The 24,853-nt window shown below is 42.6% G+C and overlaps 1 protein-coding gene across 1 annotated transcript; it reads right to left on the bottom strand.

The window, feature by feature from the left end:
• Positions 1–5,961: 5,961 nt before the first annotated feature.
• Positions 5,962–23,639, bottom strand: LOC123031101 (vomeronasal type-2 receptor 26-like; the record flags this gene model as incomplete). The annotated part of the gene is made up of 8 exons (XM_044445562.1): positions 5,962–6,860; positions 7,577–7,703; positions 9,818–10,027; positions 10,596–11,390; positions 12,223–12,514; positions 15,042–15,214; positions 19,708–19,917; positions 23,348–23,639. Coding segments are annotated over 8 exons (2,998 nt in total), but the record flags the coding sequence as incomplete, so codon positions are not given.
• Between the last annotated feature and the right edge of the window lie 1,214 nt (positions 23,640–24,853).

The raw sequence follows: 24,853 nt of genomic DNA, 5'->3' as shown, positions 1-24,853 counted from the left end.
CCAAACCTGTGCACAAGCTTACCTGAGTAGGTATCAACAAAAGGGGTAGATTAAATTATTACAATTCACAATAAAATAATGAGGAACAGAGCTGGGTTTGGATCTGTTTTTTAGGTTCCCCCAGGATGCTAGTCCCTTGGTACTTCAATTTTCATGCCAAGGCCTCCTTATCTGCAGCAGCTGTGCACTTCATGGCTGCCATGAAAGCCATAGGGCTGCCTCAGGATGTCATCAGTCCAACACATGATAAAGGCCACACTTTGGACCTTGTTTTCTCAATGGGACACGAGGATGGTGTTTCCAAAGTTGCTGGGCTAACATCTACCCCATTGTCATGGTTGGACCATTACCTGGTCATTTTTGGTTGTCACCTCCTTTTCCTCTCTGTAAGTGAGAAGGATCAGTTCAAATATTCTATCCCCAGAGTCTGATGGCTTCTGAAAGTTTTTAACGGGCTCTGTGGGATTATCTGGCTAATATGGTGGGCACTCCTGCTGACACCCAGGGTGCATATGGAATTGGGAAATGGCTTGGTGATCAATACAATTGCGTCCAGGAGCCCTCTTCCCTCTTGCCGAGCCCGTGCAGCACACTGCTATAGTAGTGAGCTGAGGGCAATGAAGCAGAGGGGAGTTGCTAGAGCACAGTTGGAGGAAGAATCATGATGAGTTGGATTGAACATGTTCCAGAAGTCACCACCAAGCCTATTTTGGGGCAATTTTGTGGGCAAAGTGTGACTTATTTGCCTTCTGTATTGCTTCCTCATAGTGCAGTCCAGTCAAGCTATTCTGGGTTGTCTGGGCTCTCCTTCAATCTGGTTTTCTGTATGATACACTGGAGTCCTTGACAGATCGTTACAAGAACTTTGCTCAGGAGTTTGCAGGAAAAAATGCCCAGATCCATCAAGAGCTTGACTCTTCCATTTGTGCAATTCAATCTTTGGATGCATCCAGTGCACCACCTAATGTTCCATTATTGGATGAGTTTCAGTTGTTGCAACCCAAGGATGCGGACAAGGTGTTTGAGCCAGTCCAATCTACCACGTTCCTCCTTGACTCGTGCTCCACTTGGTTGATTGAAAAGTCTGTGGAAAGGGTTCAAGCCCTGGGTCCAGGAGGCTGTCAATAACTTATTGATAGAGGAAGTGGTCCCTGTCCTGTTGAAGGATGCAATGGTTGGACCATTCAGAAAAAGGCCAGGCCTGAATCCAGGGATACTGGATAACTCTGTCTAGACCAGGGTTTGGCAACCCATGGCTCCGGAGCTACACATGGCTCTTGAATCCTGCTGCTGTACCTCCGTTGCTCAAAATATGCACTGGCACAGCTGCCAATCTGCGACCGAGTCTCCGAGTTACAAAATACCAATAGGTGATGATGAGGCATCCATTCAGGAATGCCCCGCTCTGCTATTGTGCAGAGAAAGAGTGGAGCAAGCTTCCTGCAGGTTCTCATGTTACACAAAACGCTGCTGAAAAGACTCTCTTTGTCCAAATGTTATCTCCTTCCTCTGAATGTTAAAAGCTACGCTTGGGACCTGTAACAATTCACATCACTTGACTGTTTATCTGCTAATCAGTCAGGAAACACACCTATATCTTTGACTTCCCCCGGTAGGCCAAGCATGGATAAATCGAAGAAAAGAAAAGTTTCTGAAGAAAACCAAACATTTAATGATACACAGGTAGATTCATTTGCTTTTACTGCTGACAAATTTATGGGGTTTGCTGTTTAATGCATGCAGCCCTTTAGCACTGACTTTGACTCTTCAGGAAGCTGTTCTCCTGTTCAAAATATATGAAAGGAGTCCTACTAGTTTTTAATGTAAGATTAAAAATAACAGTTTTTAGTGACTGAACAAGAGCTGCAGCTAAATCATAATAAAGTTATACATAGCATTAAGGTAAAAAATGATATATGCAGTGTTATCTTCATTTTAGATGTCAAAAGGGTTTTGCGGCTACTGGTGTTTTCTTTTGTGTGGGAAACGGGTCCTAATGACTCTTTGAGTGGTAAAGGTTGCCCACCCATGGTCTAAAAAGTGGAAACCCAAAGATAGCTAACCACACTCTGGTAACTTCCAAAATAGAGCATTGTAATGCACTCTGCATGGGTCTGCATTGAAGATTATTTGTTTGCTTATGAGGTTGCCGATTAAATTAATAGAGAAATGTTGAATGAATGGCCAAAAGGATTAATACATATTTTAATGGTGATGAAAAAGCAAGGGTTAATTTAAAAAGGTTAATTTAAAATTTAGAAAACAGGGGGTTTCTGTATTCCTGATGTTAATTTCATTATATAGCTTACCAATGAGGTATACACAATATTATACTACTGGCAGATGTAATAATATGGCGTAAATTAGAACAGAAACACATAGAAATATCATTATTAAATATTTAATAAGATTAAAATTATGTTTAGAAACTGTTTTGGAAATGGTACTTATCTCCAGTTAAATATATGAAGAATGAATATTCCAATGTTTGTTGGAAATACAACCAGGAAGTGGGTACATATTTCCATATGATGTGGAAGTGTAAATATATAAACAAGTTTTGGGAAATGCTTTTCAAAGAAATTAGTAAAATTGAATTTAAATATTGGAAATGACCCTGGACTAGCATTATTGTCATTATTTAGAGAACAGATGGGACAAAATGCTAAAGAATTGATAATAAAGAGCAGAAAGAGTAATACTAGAAAGAAATTGGAAACTAAAAGGTGAATATCATACAGGACAGGTATAAAGAAATCTAGAATATAGCTGTTAATCCTACATTAACTTGTGAAATTAAATGGAAGAAAGTTTTGATACATAATTTTTTTTGGAAAATATTTGGAGAACATATATATTTTAAGAAAAGGAAAGGGGTGTCAACCAGAAGAGTCTATGCAGTTCTGGAAGGAAAGCGAGGACACATGAATAAATAAATGATCTTATATTAAGTGACTTGGGTTTTTTTTTCCTGGTAGAGGGTGTACTGGTATTATTTATTGTATTATTTAATTCTATTTGTGAGTAATATTTACTTATGCCCATTGTTATTAGAGTATTTGTATTCTTTTTGCTAGTTTAATTTTGTGTGTGTGTGTGTGTGTTTTAAAATTGATGGCAACAGGAGAAGGGTTTGGCAGAAAATGAGGTGGCTGGATGGGGTCAAAGAAGCAGTCTGACCTTAAGTGTACTCTGAGGGATGGTGGAGGACAGGAAGGCCTGGAGGAATGTTGTTCATGGGGTGGCCATGGGTCGGATGTGACTTCGCAGTTAACAACAACATTTTAAAAATAATGCTTGTTTCACTTTCATCTGTTTGGAGTTACGGGTTTTATGAGAAGTGACTTCAGAACTTCTGTTTTTTGTTCATCTGTGACCATAAATAAATGTTAATGGTATTTATTTTTATTCTTTGGCCAGGGCGACTTATTTTATACTGTTAATTGTGTGTTTTATATTGTTATTTATGTATTTTAATTTATTGATTTGTAAGCCGCCCCAAGGCTTCGACGAATGGGGTGGCATAGAATTTTTCTAAATAAATAAATAAATAAATAAATAAAATAATACAGAAATTTGATTTGAAACTGACTTGATTGAGGGTGTCATGGTTGATGTATCAGATCTTGCGTTATATCACTGGGTCTTTTCTCTGACCTCCATTAACAGTTTACTATTTTCCATTTCAAGGGAGTTTTCCATTCTACACGCCTTGGGAATTGTTTAGTTCATTTTCTCTCTCTAATTGCATGTCGTTACATTCTCAGCACTTTTAAATCCACAGGGCTTCTCCCACAGCTATGGCTTTTAAGAAATGTATGTCATACAATGCTACATCAATTTCATTTTGATCCATTTTTGACCCATTCTATGTTGATTTGATGACAAAATCCATTTTTAATATAGGCGTATTTTGTGGCGGTCTTGGACAGAGTATTTGATTTTGATCCTGAATTAGCTAACGGATGTCATTGTCAAGTAGTTCTCATTCTTGGCATTGTGTACTCATAGGAGTCTCTGCTATGGCTGAATGAAAGTTAGAACACATGTTTGGCCCTCCTGCTTTTACAGCTCTGAAGTTTCCATTGCATTTGAAAACAGATGCTGTCATCAATCAATTAGATCAACCAGAGATTTCCACTGATAAATGTATATCAACAGGGAATAAAAAGGATACCATCTTAAGCAAGAATGGAAAAGGGAACCAGAATGTTTCTTTTGCCTAATCCATCAACTGCCACTTTATGGATCTGAGGTTACACCTTACCCAGCATAAATTCTTATTCCATGTGTATTAGACACCATGATGTTTTTTTTAATAGGTCTTTGTCTGAGTTGGCCAATTGGTGGAGCTGTAATACAATGAAACTTTTTTAAATCTAAGTTTGGTGAAGTCTCCTATGGGGAGAAGTGTATACACTTTATTTATATTCTTTCTGTTTGCAATGAATTATTGAACTTTTATTTAAAAATTGCAATTATTGTTATTTTATAAAAGAGAGTTCCACTGGGCTGCTGACTGCTTGCTGTGTGAAGAAAATAGTGGACTGGGTATTGCCTTGGTCTGGGCTAGGAGGCTTCTCTTCTGTTTGGAAGTAAAACCTCTCCATCACCAGAGAATGCACAGGTGATCCTTCCCCCACTGGTTCCATGTGCATGCAAAAGAGCCTGGGGGATCAAGGTGAGCCTCCTGGTGCTCCATGGCATGAGCGCCAGGAACCAAGGCAACAACCCATCTCGGTATCCTTCTGGGATGGAAGAGTGACCAACCAGGAAGGAATGGAAGTAGTGCAGTGTGGGACCTCCAGTCTCAGCTGACAAAGCCTATCCAAAAGCAATCCAAAAGCTGACAGCTGGGGAAGGAAACAGTTGGATCAAAAAATCATTCCCTACTTTGAGGGCAACCTTTTGCTGTGATACACTGTCAGTAACATTTAGAGATCTCATGATGCTTGGATCAGAACAAGTGCAACTGAGTGCAACAATTATGATTCCCACCATGTAGTGACTGTGATGTGGTCACAGCAAAAGGAAAGCTACTTCTTGGACGCTATGGCACTTTCACGACAATGGATTTGACTTCAGCTGTCAGAGTCTTCCTTTGAGCTTGAAAAAATGTGGGCTTCAAAATCTCAGTTTCACATCTCATCAATGTAATCAGCATGGAATGGTTCTTCCCTGCCAACATCATGAAGAGGCTCTGGTTACATGCTCGAACTGAACTCTGAATGGGTTCCAGGATCGTGGATGACATCTTTCCTGAATCCATCTCAGATGACCTCTACACCTTCTGTGATGGGCATCCATCTCAGATGGCCTCTACACCTTCTGCGATGGGCATCCATCTTCCTTGTCACATTCAAAGACCTCAAACTGCAGTGCTCACTCTTATTTATGGGACTTCTATACTGCCTAGCCAGATATTCTCTGAAAATTTCAGATCAATGAAAGCCATGAAGCAAGAAAAGTTTATAATTATATATGAAATATAAGTTTAAAAAACCCTAACCCTAACTCTAACCCTAACCCTTAGCACCAATTCAAAGTTTCAAAATACAGAAGCAAGTTTAGAAAAGACTAAAATACAATACTCAAATTCCTAGAGGACAAAATGGAAAGGACTTCACCTGGCACTGGAAAGAGAAGAAGCAGTAAGAAAGCATTAAAGCTAGTTATATTAGTCAAATTTCTGACAAATTATTGCTTCCTAATGACCTTCAGTGTGTGCAGGAAAACAATTCAGGAGATGACCTTTTTTGGATTCAAACTAAAGCTAAGTCCAAGTCAAACCACCAGGCAGAAAAAAAAACAAACGTACAAGAATCTATATCTCTTGTTTATTTTAAAAGAAAGCAGAAATTGTCAGATTAACGTCAGTCATTATCACTTTGATGTGGCTCTATCATTGGTTGAGTTACTGATGAATTAGCAGGAAATGTTCCCTGCTGTTGCAGTCACAGATTATTTCTTCCTGATGAGATGATCTCTGCAATTGAGGTTAGGCTTCAAAACAATAATGTAGCATTTGGGGAGAAAGATGCATCCCAGGAGACCAGCGCCAGATGCCAAGATGGAGAAGATCTCCACAGCCACCGCATACTTCCCCTTGGTGCTCAGGTAGGTGGGCACAAAGGAGACCCACACACTGCAGAAGACCAGCATGCTGAAGGTGATGAACTTGGCTTCATTGAAGCTGTCCGGCAGTTTCCTGGCCAGGAAGGCAACGCTGAAGCTGAGAAAAGCCAGGAAGCCCATGTAAGCCAGGACAGCATAAAACATGGTGACAGAGCCTTTGTTGCATTCGACAATTGTCTTTCCAGCCAGGGAATGGAAGTCCAAGTCTGGAAAAGGTGGAGAGGTCAGAAACCACACAGCACAAATAATACCCTGGAGGAGGGGACAGGCCAGCACAATGGAGTTTGTCACCTGTCTGCTCAAGAATTTTCTTGCCATGTTTCCTGGCTTGGTGGCAATGAAGGCCAGAACCACCATGACAGTTTTGGCCAGCACAGAAGAAACAGCAACAGAGAAAGTGATACTGAAAGCAGTTTGCTGCAGAAGACAGGTGACCTTAGAGGGTTGCCCAATGAAGAGGAAGGAGCAGAGGAAGCAGAGGAGAAGAGAGATGAGGAGGACATAGGAGAGATCGCGGTTGTTGGCTTTGATGATGGGTGTATCACGGTATTTAATGAAGGCTGCCAACACAATGCATGTGACCAGAGAGCAGAAAAGAGCCAGAGATACTAGAACAATTCCCAATGTCTCTTGATAGCAAAGGAAGTGGGCCTTCTTGGGGATGCAGTGTGCCTGGTTGTTGTCTGGGTGTTGATCTTCTGGACATGCATCACAGCGATCTGCATCTAAAACAAGCAAAACCTATTGAAGTATCTCAAATATGGCATACATTTTCTGACTCTGAGGAACAGTTCAACTTTCTTTTTATTTTCCTCCATCCCTCCCCCCAGCCAGCAATATCTCTTCTTTATCTTTTTTTTATACCTCTGATAAGTTTTGGTTGAATTCTGGGATGTCAGGATATCAGAAGTGTACAAAAATCAGTCTTCCTCCCTCATTCCTAAAAAAATGAAATCTCACCATTCCAGATACATGTTCAATCGCATGTAAAGAAGGAACCCTAGAACTGAAAATGAAAACCTGGCCAGTGTAAAAAGTCAACGACTGTATGCCCCATGCAATGGTAGCTCAAAGTGCCACTTACTTAAAGAAGCGTATTATAAATCCCTTTTGTGTAGATTACCCAATGTTCCTAGAGGAGATGTGCTGCAGGAGAAGCTGGGTGTCAGAGCATAAAAATGGCTACAGTTAAGAAGCATGATTTCTCCGGAATGTCCAATGTCAAGTAAAGTAACTCAAGTACAGTTGAGGAATTACTGGGAATGAATGGGCATTACGGAAACCTGGTGAAGAGGTGATAACCAATGGGATATGTTCCTCCCTATGTGTAAAATCTGTAGACATTCCAAAGGGGAATAAGTGGACCTCACTGCATTTGTATACTGTACCTATTGGCCCTGCTCAGTTCTTACCTCGGACCTTCAATATGTGTATCAGGTACCTGTCTTATTAGAAATTGTCCCTTCTGGACAGAGATCACATCTGAAGCAGCAAACTGGTTTTCCCTCTGGAACTTTTCTCTGGTGTCCTGGAGAGCAGCTCTCCACACACCTTGCAAAAGGTTTCATCTAGAACAGAAAAACGAACTCTTGAAGACATTCAGGTGAGGGAAAATGCACAACTGAGGACTAGGGGAGAATCTACACCGGGCCTGTGTAGATACCATACTGGTACCATAAGGCCTGTTCCACTGGCTCTCCTCACATTATTTCTGCCTTCTCTCCCCGATTTCTACAGAACAGTTATACCATGTTTTTTAATATCTTGTGTTCCCTTCGCCCTGTAAAATACAATAAAATGGTTGGAAGGGGCCTAGAAGGCCAGCAGGTCCAGCCTCCTGCTCAGTGCAGGACTCAAGTTAAAACTTCCCTGCCTGATGGCTGTCCAGTTGCATCTTGAATGGCAGCAATATGCAAGATCCTACAACATCCCAGTCATATTCTCTTACAGACAAACTTTTTTTTTCCTGCTGTTCAGATGACTTTTGGCTTCCTGTACCATGTGTCTCCTACACTCTTGGATGTCCATGAAGAGATCATGGCCTTCATCTTTGCAACAACCTTTCAGAGACTTGAAGAGTGATATTATATCTCCTCTCCATTTCCTCCTCTCATGACTAAGCGTGCCCAGTTCTTTCAGGCTCTTCACACAGCCTTGTTTCCAGTTCTTTGTTCATCTTTGTTGCCTTCCTCTGAGACTCTTCAATTTTGCCTGCGTCCTTCATCCACCATGGTGTACAAAACTGGACCCAGTTCTCCAGATGAGGCTTAACCAGTGCTCAGTAGAGGGTAGCTAATACATCACATGATTTGAAAGTGATATTTCTATGAAGGCTTCGCAAGATTGCATTTGCCTTTTTTTTTGCAGCCACTTCACATGGTTCACACATAATCAGCTTGTGAGCTACAAACAACCTCGAGATCCTTCTCACTTGTAGTATTGTTGAGTAAGTATTCCCCATCTTGTAGTGATGCTCTTGGTTTCTTTTACCTAGGTGCAGAATTTGGCATTTGTCCCTATAGGATTTCATTCTGCTGTTTTGAGCCCAACTCTCCAACATATCAAGATCACCTTGAATCTTCTTTCTGACTTCCAGGCTATTAGCTACCCCACCCAGTTTTGCATCATCTGCAGATCTGATAGGCATTCCCTGCACTTCCCTATCCCAGTTATTAATGAAAGCTTGAAGAATCCTGGGCTCAGGCCTGAACCCAGTGGTACCTCACTTGTTACCTCTCCCCAGTTTGAGAAGGTGCCATTAATGAGCACTCTTTGAGTCCAATTCTGTAGACAACTGTGAATCCTCCTGTTTGTCGTTCCATCTAACCCACTTTTAGCTAGTTTGCTAATCAGGGGTCATGGGAAACATTGACAAAACTTTGCTGAAGTCAAGGTAGATCATGTCCACAGCATTCCCGCAGACTCATCAGTGTGTGCTAAACTTGCAATACTGTTCTGGGTCTGAGAGGAGTGACCTCAGTAGGTTGGGGATGGTAGAAAGAGAAAATGTTCTTTGGGGCCTTCAACCAACAACCAACAAAGACAGGACAAATGAACCCTAAAGGGACATTCCCGACCATGCATCTCCATTCCAACTCCTCCAACTTCTTCCACCATTGCAGTTTTGTGTTCCCAATGCTATGCCACATTCCGGAGTGTGTGTCCAACTGTGAAAATGTGTCCTGCATGAATATTGGACCTCTGCTCCCACATACATTGAAGTAGTGCTACTATAAATCTTTCCTCAGATTTATTCAGTGGATTTCCCCATTACATACGTTTTGCACTACTTAATGGATAGGATCACAAAGTTCTTCTGCATGCCCACAGATCGCTCAGCACCACTGCAATAGCAGCTCATAGAAAAAAATTTCTGATATGGAAACAGGTCATTTAGAAGCTGTCTCCTACAGTTGGGTCACCTAGCACAGCATTACTTGCTCTATTTGTGATACATCTTCAGGGATTCAGTCACAGGATGTTTTACCTGACCTACCTTCAGATGACTGGGACTGAACTTGGGATCTTGAGGGCATAAACTTTGCATTTTGCAACTGGGAAACCTCCCCTGCTTAGACACAATAAGCCTTTGGTCTCACATAGAAATGCAACATCTGATCTCACAAGGCAGAACCACTATCTGAGCATTTCCGTGACCTGAGAACTTTCTCTTCAAGCCCACCTCTGAAGCCCAAGTGATTGCATCAGAATGAATTGTCAGCTCCTGGCCTGGGGGAGCTCCCAGATTCACTTGTCCAACTTTGACAGGGTAAAAAGATTCGTTTGAGAAGAAGATCCAGTTTAGAACTTCATATCTTTTGCCATATTCAGTGAAAGAGACTTCATCTCCAGCACTGTTGTTGAAACGGACATCCTTCAAAGAGGCAAGAATCTGAAAATTTAGCAAGACAGAAAAAGAGGATGTATGTGAGGGAGTGAGTTTGCTGATCTGCTAACTTCCTTTGATTGCCATTAAAATACAAGACTCTCTTTTCCTGCACTCCATTGTTTGGTTTAACAGTTTGGGCTTCGTTGACTGGTTGCAACTTGTTACAATTCATCTTCATTTCTTTGGGAAGGAGGTGGAGGGAGTTTGCTCACAGCAGGAAAGAACTCAGCATTGGCAGTAAAGAAGGAACTCTGGTTTTTGGGAGATGCCTTCTATTTTATCCAGAGGGCTCAGAGTGGAGCAATACTGCATTAGAAACAAGAACGTATGTTCTTCGAGTAGGTCTTGCCAGATTTCTCCCTTCCCAGTATCCATAAATGCATGAAGAGGGAGACAAGTGTTTTTCTACATAAGGTTTCTAAGCAGCTCTATGAGCATCTCCACTCGTGCTTTACTGAGGTTTCTTCTTCTGCATTCACCACCAAATTTTCATAGATTTGTCACACCTGAAAGAGGATGTTACCTGCCATGGCTGAATTTGCAGAAGACTTTTGCTTTCCCCCATTCTTACATGCTTGGATCTGAGTAAAGACATGACATGCAGAGCATGTGCCATAGAATAAATGCCATTGTAGATGTTGTAACTGTGACTGGTCATGCTCATTTCAAACCTGTGGTACGGCAGGCTCTCTAGCTTCTCCTTCCCAGTACATCTTATCTTTCCCCATTTAAAAGGCTTTCCTGAATTCAGGAACTGGCAGCCAAATGCAAGTTCCCACCAATCACGGAGAAAGATGTCTCCTTGAGGTCGCAGTGGGTTTAAAGCCTGCAGAAAGGACTTGAATTCTGGCACATCCTTCCTTTGGACTCTGAAGTGCAAAGCACCATGGATGTTTTTAACATATTGTCCACTTAAGGAAGATCCTTTTGAAGAAACTTCCCACTGGGACATCATGATCCAAACCTTCTGAAACATGGTCTTTGTCTTTTTTTGATGAACAGACAATAAAACTATTAATTGCTGTACTACATTGGAGTCTCCATAGAAAATTATGACTTGAGGTTCAAACCAAGACTGAGGAATTGATCCAGCCTGTACACGGCGCACATGGACTGGGTCCATTGTTTTGAACATATCAGTAAAGGCCACACAGATGTCCTTCTCCTTGAGCTTTGCTGTCAGTGTCTGGGTAAACATTTCCCCACTGTCATCACCATGAACTACCAGACCAATCCAGTTCCAGTGGAAATGCAAGAGTAGCTGGACCAAGCCCACATACTGAGCACTTTCATGGGGATCAATCTGGAAGAAGGAAGGAAACACCCTCTTTTCTCCATGAAGCAGGTGGAGAAAGCTGTATCCAAGCTGAAGCAAAAAAAAAAAAATCCTTTTAATCTCTGATAACATGGTTTGGTGGCATTTTGAAGACTGAGTAGGATGGTGTAACTTGGTGTCCTGCAAGAGCAGAGGTTGGACCCAATGGCCTTCATGACCCTTCCAGCTCTACTATTCTGTGATTCTATGTTTGTTCAATACTCAATGGAGTAATCTAGGTGATGTCTGTTGTCCTATCCAGAAGGAAGATTTCTAATGAAAGATATCCAAACAAAGAGTGAAGCTGTGCAATATCTTAAGGCCCTGTTCTCCAACATGCACACATTCTTAGTGTGGACACCACCACAAAAGTCAGGACTATCACAAAAGTAATCCTTAGCAGAGTTCTAAAAATTACAATGAATAAGCCTGTGACTCTTTGTATGTGTAAGTGTAAATCAACCAGACGGCTGTGATTATTTGGTTGTATAGAGTCATTGTCACATCATCATCACCACCACCACCACCACCACCTCTGGTTTTAGGGCACCTCCCCAAAGACAATCCTCTGTTCAAACTGGTTCTGTTCCTTGTCCAAGACATCACAGGCCTCCTTGGTATGTTTCCCAGTCTGAAACATCTTTTCACAGCAGAACCATTACCAGCTGATATTACTCACATAAAAGCCCGTGGAGATTCTTGGCCACCAACTGGGTTATTATGCCCTCCTGCCAACTTCTAGCCATCTAGAATCAATGCACCTCACCCCTGGCATGGGAAAATCTGTTTTCAAAGGCTGGCCTGTCCGCTTTAGAGCTTGCAAGCTCTTTCAGTCTCTTACACACATGCCCAAATATTATCCCTTTATTGATACATCGCCTACCTGTGGGACCTTGTAGATGCCCGTTAAGGATGCGATCTCCCTTGAGGATTTGAAGTCCAGACCCCCAATGATGGAGACCAGTCTGTTGTGCCTGTCACACTTATAATTGGGAAATGCTCTCCCCCGTGTGGAAAGAAGAGAGAGATTGTTCAAATGCATCAGAATAGTGAGGTCCTTGTGCTGATAGATTCGGAATCCCAGTGTTGCATTTGGAAGGAGATTTGGATCCTTGTTGATCTCAGTGACTGCAAACACAAATGCCAGGAAGTGCTGGTAGTTCTTAACGATTGTCCTGTAATTGTGAGAATGACAGTGGGGTAGGTTCCCAGTGAAAAAGATGAGAAGTGGAGATTAGAAAGTCTATCTGTTTCAACAAACAAAGAAACTTCCTTCTGGACATCTACACAAAGGCTACATTCAGGAATCAAAGTCTTAGCAGATGCATTTCATGGGCATCTAAACAGTAGGAAATTTGCTTCCCCATATTCCTATTGTATATATACGCAGTCTTATCTATTTTCATCATTTATGTTCCACCTTTCTGGAGGCAAATGCTTTCAAGATAGCCGTTATGTAAAACTTAAACACCATAATAATAGAAAAATGAGAAAAATGTATTATTTATATATATATATATATATATATATATATATATATATATATATATATGACAATATGTATTGAAAAGTAAAAGTGTTCCAGGAACCTTCTCATACACAAGCTGTGGATTGAACTAGACTTAATCATTAAATTGTCAAAGAATAAAGTCAAAGGAACACCAAAAACCTGATCTTCATGATCAGAGGAAGTTCATTCCCATGACTGGGTCATTCCATCAAGCTGAGTAACTGGAATCTCCCATTGGTCTTTTAATATGTTTCCTAAGAAGCCCCCACAAGGAGAGGAAGAAAACAAATCTCCTTTTGCCCACATTGGAGGAGTGAAGAACCACCCACTGATGAACTGAAATGCGCAGACTGACTTTGTCTCTGAAGGAGAAAGAGGATACATATTTTTATCAAACTTGGAACTCTTTTTATCATTGTCTAGAGAAACGGGACAATGCGTAGATTTGAATATGTTTATGGATTGCAATAAAAAAATGGGAGGCTGACCCAGCAGGTCTGATGGTTCTGATGATTGATATTCTTTTAGTTTCTTTTGTTTTAGTTTGTAGAAAATAATGATAAAATTTACCCAAAAAAAAATCTCCTTTCTTCTTTTCCCCTACACAGCAAATCCCATTCAGTGGTAGACCATCTCACATAATGGAATCTATCTAGCAGTCAATGGTAAGAACTCCAAAACAATTTTAAAATCAATCTAAACCAAGTAACTTACATTAAATCTTCCTGTAGATTTTGTACGAGTGAGCCAAATCTAGGAAAAAATGAAGTCTTTTTTCACAAACCCCTGAAGCTTATTTGCACAAACTCTAGGTGAGGCTTGGAAAGACCTCAGTTAGAAGCCCTGGAGAGATGTTTGCACTCAGGGAAGGCAAGAGGGAATCATTTGCACCAAAGCTCTGACATGGTATGAAGCAAATTCCAATTTAAATAAGCCCAATATTCAGAACCCCAAGGATTTTTAAAATTACATTTCCCTTTTGGTGTGTCTTCATATAGGGGGAACCAATCTGTCATTCTTGAATGCAATACACTGTTCAGCCAGTGCGATTTTGTTTGAAATGCTGCTAAAGTTTATTTCATGCAATGAAAGTACTGCTGCTGGTCAGTTGATGACTCCAGGATTTGTTAGCGCTCTCCCTTCTGGAGCCACAAAAGCCACACAGATGTTGCACACCAGTGAACTCATCCAGACCCTCAAGGATGCCCAAAGCATGCATCCCAGGGGTCCACAGCTGTACTTCACAGTCGTTCATGGGGGTTACAGTCCAAGCATTAGCTGGGAATTGAGAGAGCTTGTTGGAGCTGCTCCATTTCTGACAAGCACCAGAGCCTGGAGTCCGGTGTGCCAAAGATATAGAAACATAGAAACAGTCAGAAGGGTCCTTCTGGGCCATCTAGTCCGACCCCTGGCTCCAGCTGGCTCTGCTCATGACATGCCTACCATGTGCATGTCCAGCCTATCCTTAAACACCCTCACCAATGGGGCATCAACCACCTTCTGTGGAAGCCCATTCCATTCCCTTGGGGTGCTAGCCCTCAGGAAGTACTTCCTGGCATCCACCTTGAAGCTTTGCTCCATTCGAATGCATCCTGCCCTTTACTGCAGGGGGAAACAGGTCATGACCCACCTCTGTTTGGCACCCCCTCACATACCTATATGTTGCAAATGTATACATGATTTATTGTGAGTTTAAAAGGTTGGATTGAGCACCAGACATGAGCGGCACCCACAGAGCTTCAACACAAATCCCTGTGCCTGGTTTCACTCAAATTTCCTTCATTTCAGCTGCATAATTTAGAGTGGGAAGGAACTTTGTTCCTGCCGATACTGCAGAATTGTGAATACTCAGTAATCACTCACTGGTCACCCAGGGAAAATGCAGACCTGTCTTCCCCAAACTTGTCTGAGAAATAGCTTGCCTGGGGTGAAGGGGTGGGAAGGGGCACTTTCTAAGCACGACTGCTTTGTCAGCATAAACCAAAATTGCTGGTTACTGTGCCTCTGCCCTTGGAAGGGAGCCAGGGAAGATCCCAAAATCTTTGGCTGTCATTGCAGGCTGAAAAAAATCCTGAGAAGCCCCTGAGACTGAGGAAACCTCCATCATCTGCTGTTTGCCAAGTCTGAAGGAGAACTCTAGTCTGAAAGAAAAGCAGGTGAAATTTGCCCCAGACCCTTCTGCAGAAGCTTACGCTGGAATAGCTGAGAGCTGAAGTGGGGCTAACCCACGAAAATCACTTGTCTTTGTATAAGAATAGCAGCCAAGAGGCAAATTCCCACCAACAAGGAGATCTCCTGGTCTGAAATAGTCCTTCGGTCCAATAAGACTGGTCTTGAGACATGTCCTCAGCATCTCCTGTGTGGCCTATGGCAGGAGCCAAAATATTAGAAGCAGCAAAAGCATTGAGGGCTCAGAGAGGGTTTCTCTCCTATGTCACCAACCCAGTGGAAATTGAGGGAGAGTAAAATGCACAAGTCCCAGCAGGAGAATTAGATCTTAGCCAGAAAGGAGCAGACACTGAGTGATCTAACCCTGCTCATGTGCTGCACAGAAGAGCTCAGAATGGACTTTGAGTGAGCAAGTGTTTCATGTATTTCATTGCTCGTCAGCCAGTGAATGGAAATCCAGGTGGAGTCCTCAGGAATTACTGCTATTTTCATGATTCTAGTGTGGTGAAAGGAGTGTAATCCCAGAACTGCAGGCTCTATTTGCCCTTTGGGGAAGACAAACAGAGTTGCATCACTTTCAGCTTTCTTGCGGGCCTTCTTGGAATCACAGAATCATGGAACCATGAAGGCCATCCATCCAACCCCTTTTGTTGTGGGACACCAATGTACAAAATCCCACTCAGGAGATGGTCTAGTTTCTTCATGAATGTCTCTAATGTCGGAGAGCCCAGCACCTATCTAAGCAGCTGGTTTCATTGTTGTAAAGGTATTTTGGTAGTGTTTCAGTGGCCTGATCCTGACACGAAGGATGTGTCATAGTTACTCCAACCTGGGACAAGGTTTTGCTGGCTGGAGAATAAGGAAAGTTGGAGCACTGCTGCCCAACTATCAATGCTCTCCTTGACCATCACTCTTACACTCTAGTACCCGAACCATTGGGAGGGGGTGACTGGCTTCTTGAAATGGGAAAATGAATATGGGGCAACCCAAATTGCCTCTTTTTATCAGTTAAGTGTAGCTGTTAAGGTTAACTTTCCTCGCTCTCCAGAGACTGGACAACTTTCTTCTCTTTCCCACTTGGCAACTGCACCAGGTTAAAAACCTACCTTCCGAATCCCGAGTCTCCCAATTTGTCACTGCAATGCCACAACTGAATTATTGGATAGGAATAGAAGAAACCCTTGGGAAGGTTGTGAGTGTCTGGGATGGGAGATTCCATACCTAAATCTGTATTTCAGACAGATATTATTTCACTTTTTTAAAATAGGAAGAAATTTCCCTTTAACAATATCACCAAAGATTGCTGATGGACCCTCATTGGAGAGTCCTGGAGACAGCAGGGTTTCTTTTCCACTACATCAAAGGTTGGTAGAGTTAAGACAGCCTGTCTTTCCAAGGCCTTCTTTCATTCCAAGTCCATGCATGACATGGAATAGGGACAGTAGAAAATCTGCAAAGCTGCATTGATGGCCCCAAAGTTCCCTTTTAGTCGTCCAATGTGTGCTCTGGTGTGCAGTCCCTTTGTCAGGCTGAGGATGTTGGCAGATAGAAAAGGAAAAAGGGCAAAGCACTTTCCCCAAAAATATTTTTCTGAACAAACAATTATTTCTTTGAAACAACCAAACATTGGTTGCTATGTTGACATGTGTGAGAGTCGATGTTTACAAGTATATAAAAGATGCAAGGGGGCATTCTAGTACCTACATGTGTGGGCCCATACCATCTCAGCAGACACAAAATTATTGGGAAACTTGATTCTCATTGTGCATAAATTTAATCAGAGAGCACATTTTTCTCTTGACATGGAAAGTAGCAGGTTTATGGTGCACCCAAGTTCAGCAGATGTGCTTTGCAATTTATTGTGCACTTTGTGTTGGTTGGATGGATACAACAACCCAGTTTGCAATGGCATCAAAGAACCTTGTGCAGGGAAAGGGGTAGAATGGCCAGACACTGTCCATCTTCCTTTCCTACAATTCAGAATAATTGATGGGAGATGAAGTGATCCTCTGTCTACTACTCCAAGCTCCTGTGAAGTGTGTAAAGGCCTTTCATTAACCTGTTTTAAGCTGTGGTCTCCCACAACCCAGATTAATTGTGCCATGCATTGCAGTTGAGATAATAAGTCTATGCACAAACCCATGAAAGGAAAGAGCCTTCCCTTCAGCCCTGGGGGTAAGGTCCATACCACATCCTCCTGCTGCACTCCACTCAATTGCCAAGGACTGCAGTGGCAGTGATGGAAGGAGCTGGGAGCTGCCACGTTACACTGTAAGAAACCTCTGAATTCAAGAAAATAGGGCCAGAAGGTGGAGTGATATGGTGGCCACCTCTCCCATGTAAGTACAGCTGATTTCTACTGGGATCAATTCTTGTGTCCATGCTCAATTTCCTTTGCAAACTGTGCCCATTTTGGTGGCTATTTTTGCAGGGATAAAACATAAGGAAATTCCAGTGAATGGCATTTGAATATTGCCAAATATTTTTGTGTATATTAAGCTATCCCCTTCATACTGTTATAATCAGAGGACAATCCCAGGGCCACATTACACATGAGAGTAAACTAGATTTTTCTAAAGTAGTTGCCTTCACTGTGGGGTGCCCCATAAACTCCAGTTGTGAAAAAAGGGTATTTCAGATTATTGATTTATTCAGGTGAAAATAATGAACAGAATTTCACCAAATCATGAAATCCTTAGATTACATTTTCCTTATGAGATGATCTCTGGTATTGAGACAGGGATGCAAATAAATGATGTAGCATTTGGGCAGAAAGATGCATCCCAGGAGAACAGCCCCAGAGGACAGGATGGAGAAGACCTCCACCGCCACTGCATACTTCCCCTTGGTGCTCAGGTAGGCGGGCACAAAGGAGACCCACATGCTGCAGAAGACCAACATGCTGAAGGTGATAAACTTGGCTTCATTGAAGCTGTCTGGAAGTTTCCTGGCCAGGAAAGCCACACTGAAGCTGAGAAAAGCCAGGAAGCCCATGTAAGCCAGGACAGCATAAAACATGATGACAGAGCCTTCACTGCATTCCACAATGATCTCTCCAGGGAGAGAATGAAAGTCCAGATTTGGGAAAGGGGGAGAGGTCAGCAACCAGACAACACAGATAACACCTTGGATGAGGGGACAGGCCAGCACAATGGAGGTTGTCAGTGGTCTCCCTAAGAGACGACTTGCCATGCTTCCTGGTTTGGTGGCCATAAAGACCAAGACCACCACGACTGTTTTTGCCAACACACAAGAAACTGCAAGAGAGAAGGTCGTGCCAAAAGCAGCTTGTCGGAGAAGACAGGTGAGTTTTGTGGGTCGACCAATGAAGAGGAAGGAGCAGAGGAAGCAGAGAAAGAGACAGATGAGGAGGGTGTAGCTGAGGTATCGGTTGTTTGCTTTGACAACAGGTGTGCCATGATATTTAATGAAAGTTGCCAACACAGCAGATGTGGCAAGGGAGAGGAAAAGAATGAGAGAAACCAAAAGGAGCCCCAGTGTCTCTTGAAAGGAAAGGTAGTGGAGTTTCTTGGGGATGCACTGGTCGTGGTTCTTGTTTGGGTGCTGATCTTGTGGGCACGGAGAACATTGAGCTGCATCTGAAATGAATGAAAGCCATGGAACCATCTGAATTTTGACAGAGAAGTTTTTTTGTGGGCAACACCTACCCTTAAAGGAAGATGTGAAAATCTCCTTCCCCTAGATTAATCTGCATCTTTTAATTAAGCTTTGGCCATCATTATAAAACCTGAAAATGTCCCCTCCACACAATCTTTCATAACATTCTTTCTTTTCTCTTGAAGACTATTCTTCATCTAGAAATGAAAAATGAGAAGTGCTAAAATATGTCCCCTGTATTATGACATGCACAAACTAAAAAATGCACATTAGGCACAAATTTCTGCATACTGTGCACTGATCTCTGATATTTTTTTCTGCTGAGGCTGGAAGTCAGACTGCCAAAATCAGAGCTTCCCTTGTGCCACGCACTGCTCTTATTTCATTTCCTTCTGCATTTATGTATGGCTTTAAATACTTGAGGTACCTGAAGAAGTGGAAAACATCCTCACTATACAACGTTCACATGTGTAGCAGCAAACTGGCTTCCCCTCTGGAACTCTCCTCCAGTGCCCGGGAGTGCACCTCTCAACACACCTTGCACGGGGCATTGTCTAAAAGTGAAAGTAAGAAACACTTGAACATTTTTCAAAGAGAAAAATGCAATGAAGAGCTACTCAATGGATATTCCACCAACATGAGTTTTGCATTGCTTGGCAGAAAGGTTCACCAAACAAGGTGGGGAAAAAAATTCTGGAGGAATCTGGCTGTCTCATCCACCCTGGTATACATGTTCCTGTTCAATCCCTTCTGTGCAGAAACAAGCATCTTTGGAAGCTTCCTTCTACTGGATGCACCCCTGGTCCATTGTGTCCATTCTTCCTGTCACTGGCAGTACTTCTGCAGTAATACAAGCATTGGGCATCATTTTGAAACTCCCTGCACTGTGCAGGAACAGATCATAGGATTTATGTGGAGTAAAGTTTGTCCTTTGATGGTGGACAATAACACCCCACTTCCCCACAGCAAGTGGGACTTGAGTCTCAAAACAAAGCACAGCATCTCATTTGAAAGAGTGGAATTCAGCCATGCCCCAACTTTCAATACCCGTATGCTTCACTCTAGCATCACCTTCATTGCCCACACGATTGCTGCAGAGTGGATGGAGAAGTCTTTGCCTGGAGGAGCACCATGATCAACCCATCCCACTTTCACAGCATCCAAAGTTCCATTTGGAGACACGCTCCAGTTCAAAATGTCATATCTCCTTTCTTTCTCTGTGAAAGAAACTTCCTCCCCAGCAGTGTTGTTAAACCGGATATTCCTTAGGGGCTCAAGTATCTGAAAATGCAGAAATATTCAGCACAGGGGAAAGTTAATGGAAGTGTTTTCCAATGCACTCTGACTCCCATCAAGTTCAGACGTCTCTTTTCCCCGTGTTATGCGCCTGTTAATTGTTTGGGAAACATTTCCTGGTGGTTCTTTCTACCACTACCCTTCTGAGGAGTGAGCTAGAGAACAGTTGCCCAGAGCAGCCCTGACCAGCAGTCCAGTTTAACACACTTATGTAACATGTGGGTTCTCCCTCTGCTGCCAAGAAGGAATATTCTGAGTGGGACAGGGCCATGGCCCATGCTACATAAGTGTGTTTAACTGGAATGGCCAATCTGAGGATGCAACTTGAATGCTTCTTCATTCACAATATGTACAATTTGGAAAACATCAGTATTCCAGGAGCACCACCAAACCCTGCTGAGTTTTTCTTCCTTTTGAATGTCCACTCAGGGAAAATGCATCCATGGGGAAAAATCAATGGGGAATGTTTTTCATAAGGTTGCTTAATGCGGCTTCCTTGAAGACTATCCCTTCCAGATTTTGGTAATGTAAACATAAATTGGGCACTTTTTACCATATGTGGTAGACTTGCGACAATGTGAAACAGTATTGGATTAAAATACATAAATGGCTTGAGGAAATGTTACAAAACCCTTAGCTTTTAAACCTGAAGTTTTTTTATTAGGCATCATACCAGAGGATATCAGTGAACAAGAAATGTATTTGATTTTACATGTAATCACTGCAGCGAGGATTGCATTTGCTCAACACTGGAAAAGTGAGGAACTACCCACCGATGAACTGATTCTAAAAGAGATTCTGGACTGTGCAGAAATGGATAGATTGACTTTATCACTGAAGGAGAAAGAAGATACAGACTTCTATCAATTTTGGGACTCTTTATTATTGGCTAGAGAAACGGGACTTGGCTTATATTTAAATATGTTTTTAAGCTATCATAAATGGATTTAAATATGACTATGGAATGTTAAAAAATATGAGTAGGGAGCTGACCCCGTACGTCTGATGTATTTGATGATTGAAGTTTTTAGTGTTAGTTTAAACATCTTAATAAAATTTATTTAAAAAAAAAAAGACTATCCCTTCCCTCCTGGATCATTGACTGAGCAACCACCTGGGCTCCTTGAATAAGTTCATGAGATCGGATCCAGACATTACCTGCCATGGCTGAATGTTCAGAAGTTGCTTCCTTTCCCCCTTCAGTGAATGTTTCATTCTAGAAGAGGACAGGGCATGTAGCAAATGTGCCACTAAATAGACAGAATTGTAGATGTGGTAGCTGGGACTGGACATGTCCAATTCGAACTGAAACTCATTTGGATCCTTCTGCATCTCCCTCCCTGTACACTTTTTGCTGGATGGTGGAACATGTTTCCCAGACCTTAGAAACTGGCACTGGAATGACTCTTCCCACCACTCGTGGAGAAAGATGTCTCCTTGAGGGTGGAATGGATCTAAAGCCAGGAAAAAAGCCTTGAATGCTGGAACATTCCTTGTGTGGGGTCTGAAGTGCAAAGCTCCATGAAGCTTCTTTGCCAAATCTCCAATGCCAGAACTTCCATTTGCTTCAAATTCAGAATGGGAGGTAAGGATCCAAACCTTCCGAAATGGGAGCTTTGCATTTTTTTCATAAACATGTAACCGGAATGTTAATCCTATTGTATAAGTGTTGTCACTGAAGAAAACTATGACTTCTGGTTCGAACCACACATGAGGAATGTATCCAGTTTGAAATCCATGAATATGTGCAGCTTCAGTTGTTGAGAATACTTCAGTGAAGGACACACAGAGGTCCTTCTGCTGCAGCAGGGGGGTCATTGCTTGGAGGAAACGCTCGCCATGGTCATCCTTCTGAACAAGCAGCCCGATCCAGTTCCAGTGGAAATGCAGCAGCAGCTGGACTAGGCCCTCATACTGAGGAACATGTTGGGTATTAATCTGGAAGAAAGATGGAAACAGCATTTTTTCGTCCAGAACACAGTGTAGCAAACACGATGAGAGCTGATGCCAGGACAATTCTGATAATCCTTCATATGAATATTGGCTTGCACTTTTAAAACAAAGATGCTACTTCTGTGGGCTAAGCTTCCATTCTCTAGTTGCCCTGACTTAAAATGCATGGAGAGCTATCCTGGGAAAGGTATCATTCTTTCAGCTGGGATATGTGAATATATGCAGAAGCTCCCAGTTTCCACCCTCTCCAACCCATCTTCCATGGATCTCTTCACCCAAAGTCACACGGAAATGCCCAGCCTTAACGCTCATATTTCTACAAACATCATGAATGATATGGACTGAGCCCTGGCAGAAGGACTCCCCATGACAAAAAAGAGATCTGTTCATATTCAAAGGGTACATCTTGCTGCATGCATATGCAGAGATTTGGGTCTGGTCTCCAGTGACAATAGTTGGTGAAAATAGTTCCATCTGATGTCCAAGTAAAACAGGACACGTAAAATTGGGGAAAAATGCTATTGAGGTTTCCTCAGAACCAGAAAATGCCTCACAATAAACTATTTCTACTTCCAACCAAAATCATTTGGCTGAACCTTGAAGAATGGAAACAAGAACTTGGGTTGAGTCCTGTGGGAGAAGTTCCAGGTCAAGTTAGGACATTTTACACCAACTAATTGCCCACAGCAAGTTCATGTGGAGTATGTCCACCCAAGCAAGCGTGCCATAGCATTTCTCTCCTTTGGCATGCCAATTTTGATTGTTCCAGAGGTAACTCCTGGCCATTAAAAAAAAAAAAATCTTGTATGTACAGCTCTTTTTTCCTGCAAAGGGACTCAAGGCAACTTTTATGATTTTCCTCCTCCTCTCAATCACATTCTCTCTACAACAACCCTGTTAGGTAGGTTGGGCTTAGAGCCTGTGGCTGGCCCAAAGCTACCCAGGGAACTCCAGGGCTCAGTGGGAATGAGAACCCAGACTGCCAGAGTCCAAGTCCCACCGCCTTAACACCCTTAAGCACAACACCACCCTGGCTCTCTTGAGGACATGGAGCCTTTGAAGACCCAGTACATCCCACTGTGAGATACTGGGTGAGATTCTGGCCTGTAACCAACCTGTGAGCCAGTTCATTCACTGATGCTAGGAAGAACTGCCCGCACTTTGTCGCACCATCTTTGTTTCTGTCTCCACAAAGTGTCACAGGAATACCTGATATTTCTCGCTATTGATCATCTTGGTAAGACATACTCCTTGCTTGCTGGGACTTGTCACTCAAGACTTTCCACTGATTCATTCATGTCCTCCACTGAGGTGGTCCCATGGCAGCTTCATGAGGTGAGAAGGTCCCATGCCCTGCCATCCAGGACTGAAGAAACCACCCATTGCAGGGGCAAATCTGTTTTCAGAGCTGGCCCTTCTCTCTGCAGGTCCCTCACACCTATCTCCAGATGGGTTCATTTACCTCTGGATTCTTGAAGATGCCCAATAAGGATGCAATGTCTGATGAAGCTATAGTGTCAAAATCCTTTATGACAGAGATTAGTTGATCCTGCTTGTCACATTTATAATTGGGAATCATTCTCTTCCGTGTTGACAGCAGGCTCAGGTTGTTCTCATGCATTAGTACAGCCAGGTCCATGTGCTGATAGATGCGGAAGCCGAGCGTCGTGTTGGGAAGGAGCATGGGATCCTTGCTGACCTCTGTGGTGGCAAACACCAACGCCAGGATGTGCTGGTAGTTCCTGACTATTGACCTGTAATGGTGAGAGCAATATCAGGACACAGGTGAGGATAAGCACAGAACAGGTGAAATCTTTTTCTTGAAGGAAATGTGCCAGGATCTTTTTCTCCAGGGGCACTTACCAAGGGTATCTATAGCTGAATGTGCTTTATATGTTCTTCAATAATTTGCCAATGTTAAAAACAGGAGAAAGAAGACTGCAAGGAAATTGTTCCCATGTAGGACAGAAACAGGTACCTCCATTGGTCAGCCAAAATATTATGGGGAACCCACAAGGAAGAGTTGAACATAAGAGCCTCTCTTCCTCTATCTCATCCTTCTGCATAGATGGGTGCCTAGAATGTAGTCTCTCTGAAGGGATCAAGATGGAGAGCCCCCTTCTGTCCTCCAGGAATTCACCTGAGCCTTTCCAAGGTAACTTCAATCCAGGAGTCATCAGGGCATCTCCAAACACTCTGAGCTGTGGAGTCTGGGTTTGGGGCTCTTTGGTAGCTGAAGGGGATGTGTGTTTGACAGAAAAAGGCTTGAATGAGTTCACATCTCCAGGGCCCAATGAACTCCATCCTAGCATCAGAAAGAGCTGACTGAAGAACTCTCAGAACCACTCTTTATTATCTTTGAGAAATCAGGGAGAACAGCAGATGAGTGAGATGACTGGAGAAGGGTGAATGCTTTCCTAACCTTGAAGAACATAAAACAAGAAGAACCTGGGAGCTGCAAACCTCTCAGTCTGACATCAATCCATACAAAATATTTTGGGCAATTCGTAAAGCTTTCAGTCTGCACACACCGTGAAAACACTGCAGTGGTTACTAGAAGTTAACATGGATGTCTCAATAACAAATTTTGCCAGACACACCTGATTTCAGTTTTTGACTGGGTAACATCCCAAATGGACAGTGGGAATACTGCAGCTATAATCTATCCAGAGTTTAGCAAAGCCTGTAGATACAATCTATCCAGACTTTAGCAAAGTGTTCCTCAACATCCTCATTACCATTAGGTTGATCCACAAGTGACTATCCACAAGTGTTGGGAAGGAGGGAACGATCGTTGTTGAACTGTGATGGCAAAACCAGAATGTCCTGGTAGTTCTGGACTATTCTCCTGTAATGCCAAGAGGGACATTAGGGTACAGGTGAAGGGAAGCATCAACCTGATGAAAATTGGCAGGTTTGATGGTCTATCTTGTTCAGACTACTGTGGGGAGAGTCACATCCTTCTACC

This window comes from Varanus komodoensis, unplaced genomic scaffold (assembly GCF_004798865.1).
Source record: "Varanus komodoensis strain SLA01 unplaced genomic scaffold, ASM479886v1 scaffold488, whole genome shotgun sequence".
NCBI classification, from domain to species: domain Eukaryota; kingdom Metazoa; phylum Chordata; class Lepidosauria; order Squamata; family Varanidae; genus Varanus; species Varanus komodoensis.
Note: the sequence above shows the minus strand (reverse complement) of the source record. Positions and strands in the feature narration are given on the sequence as shown.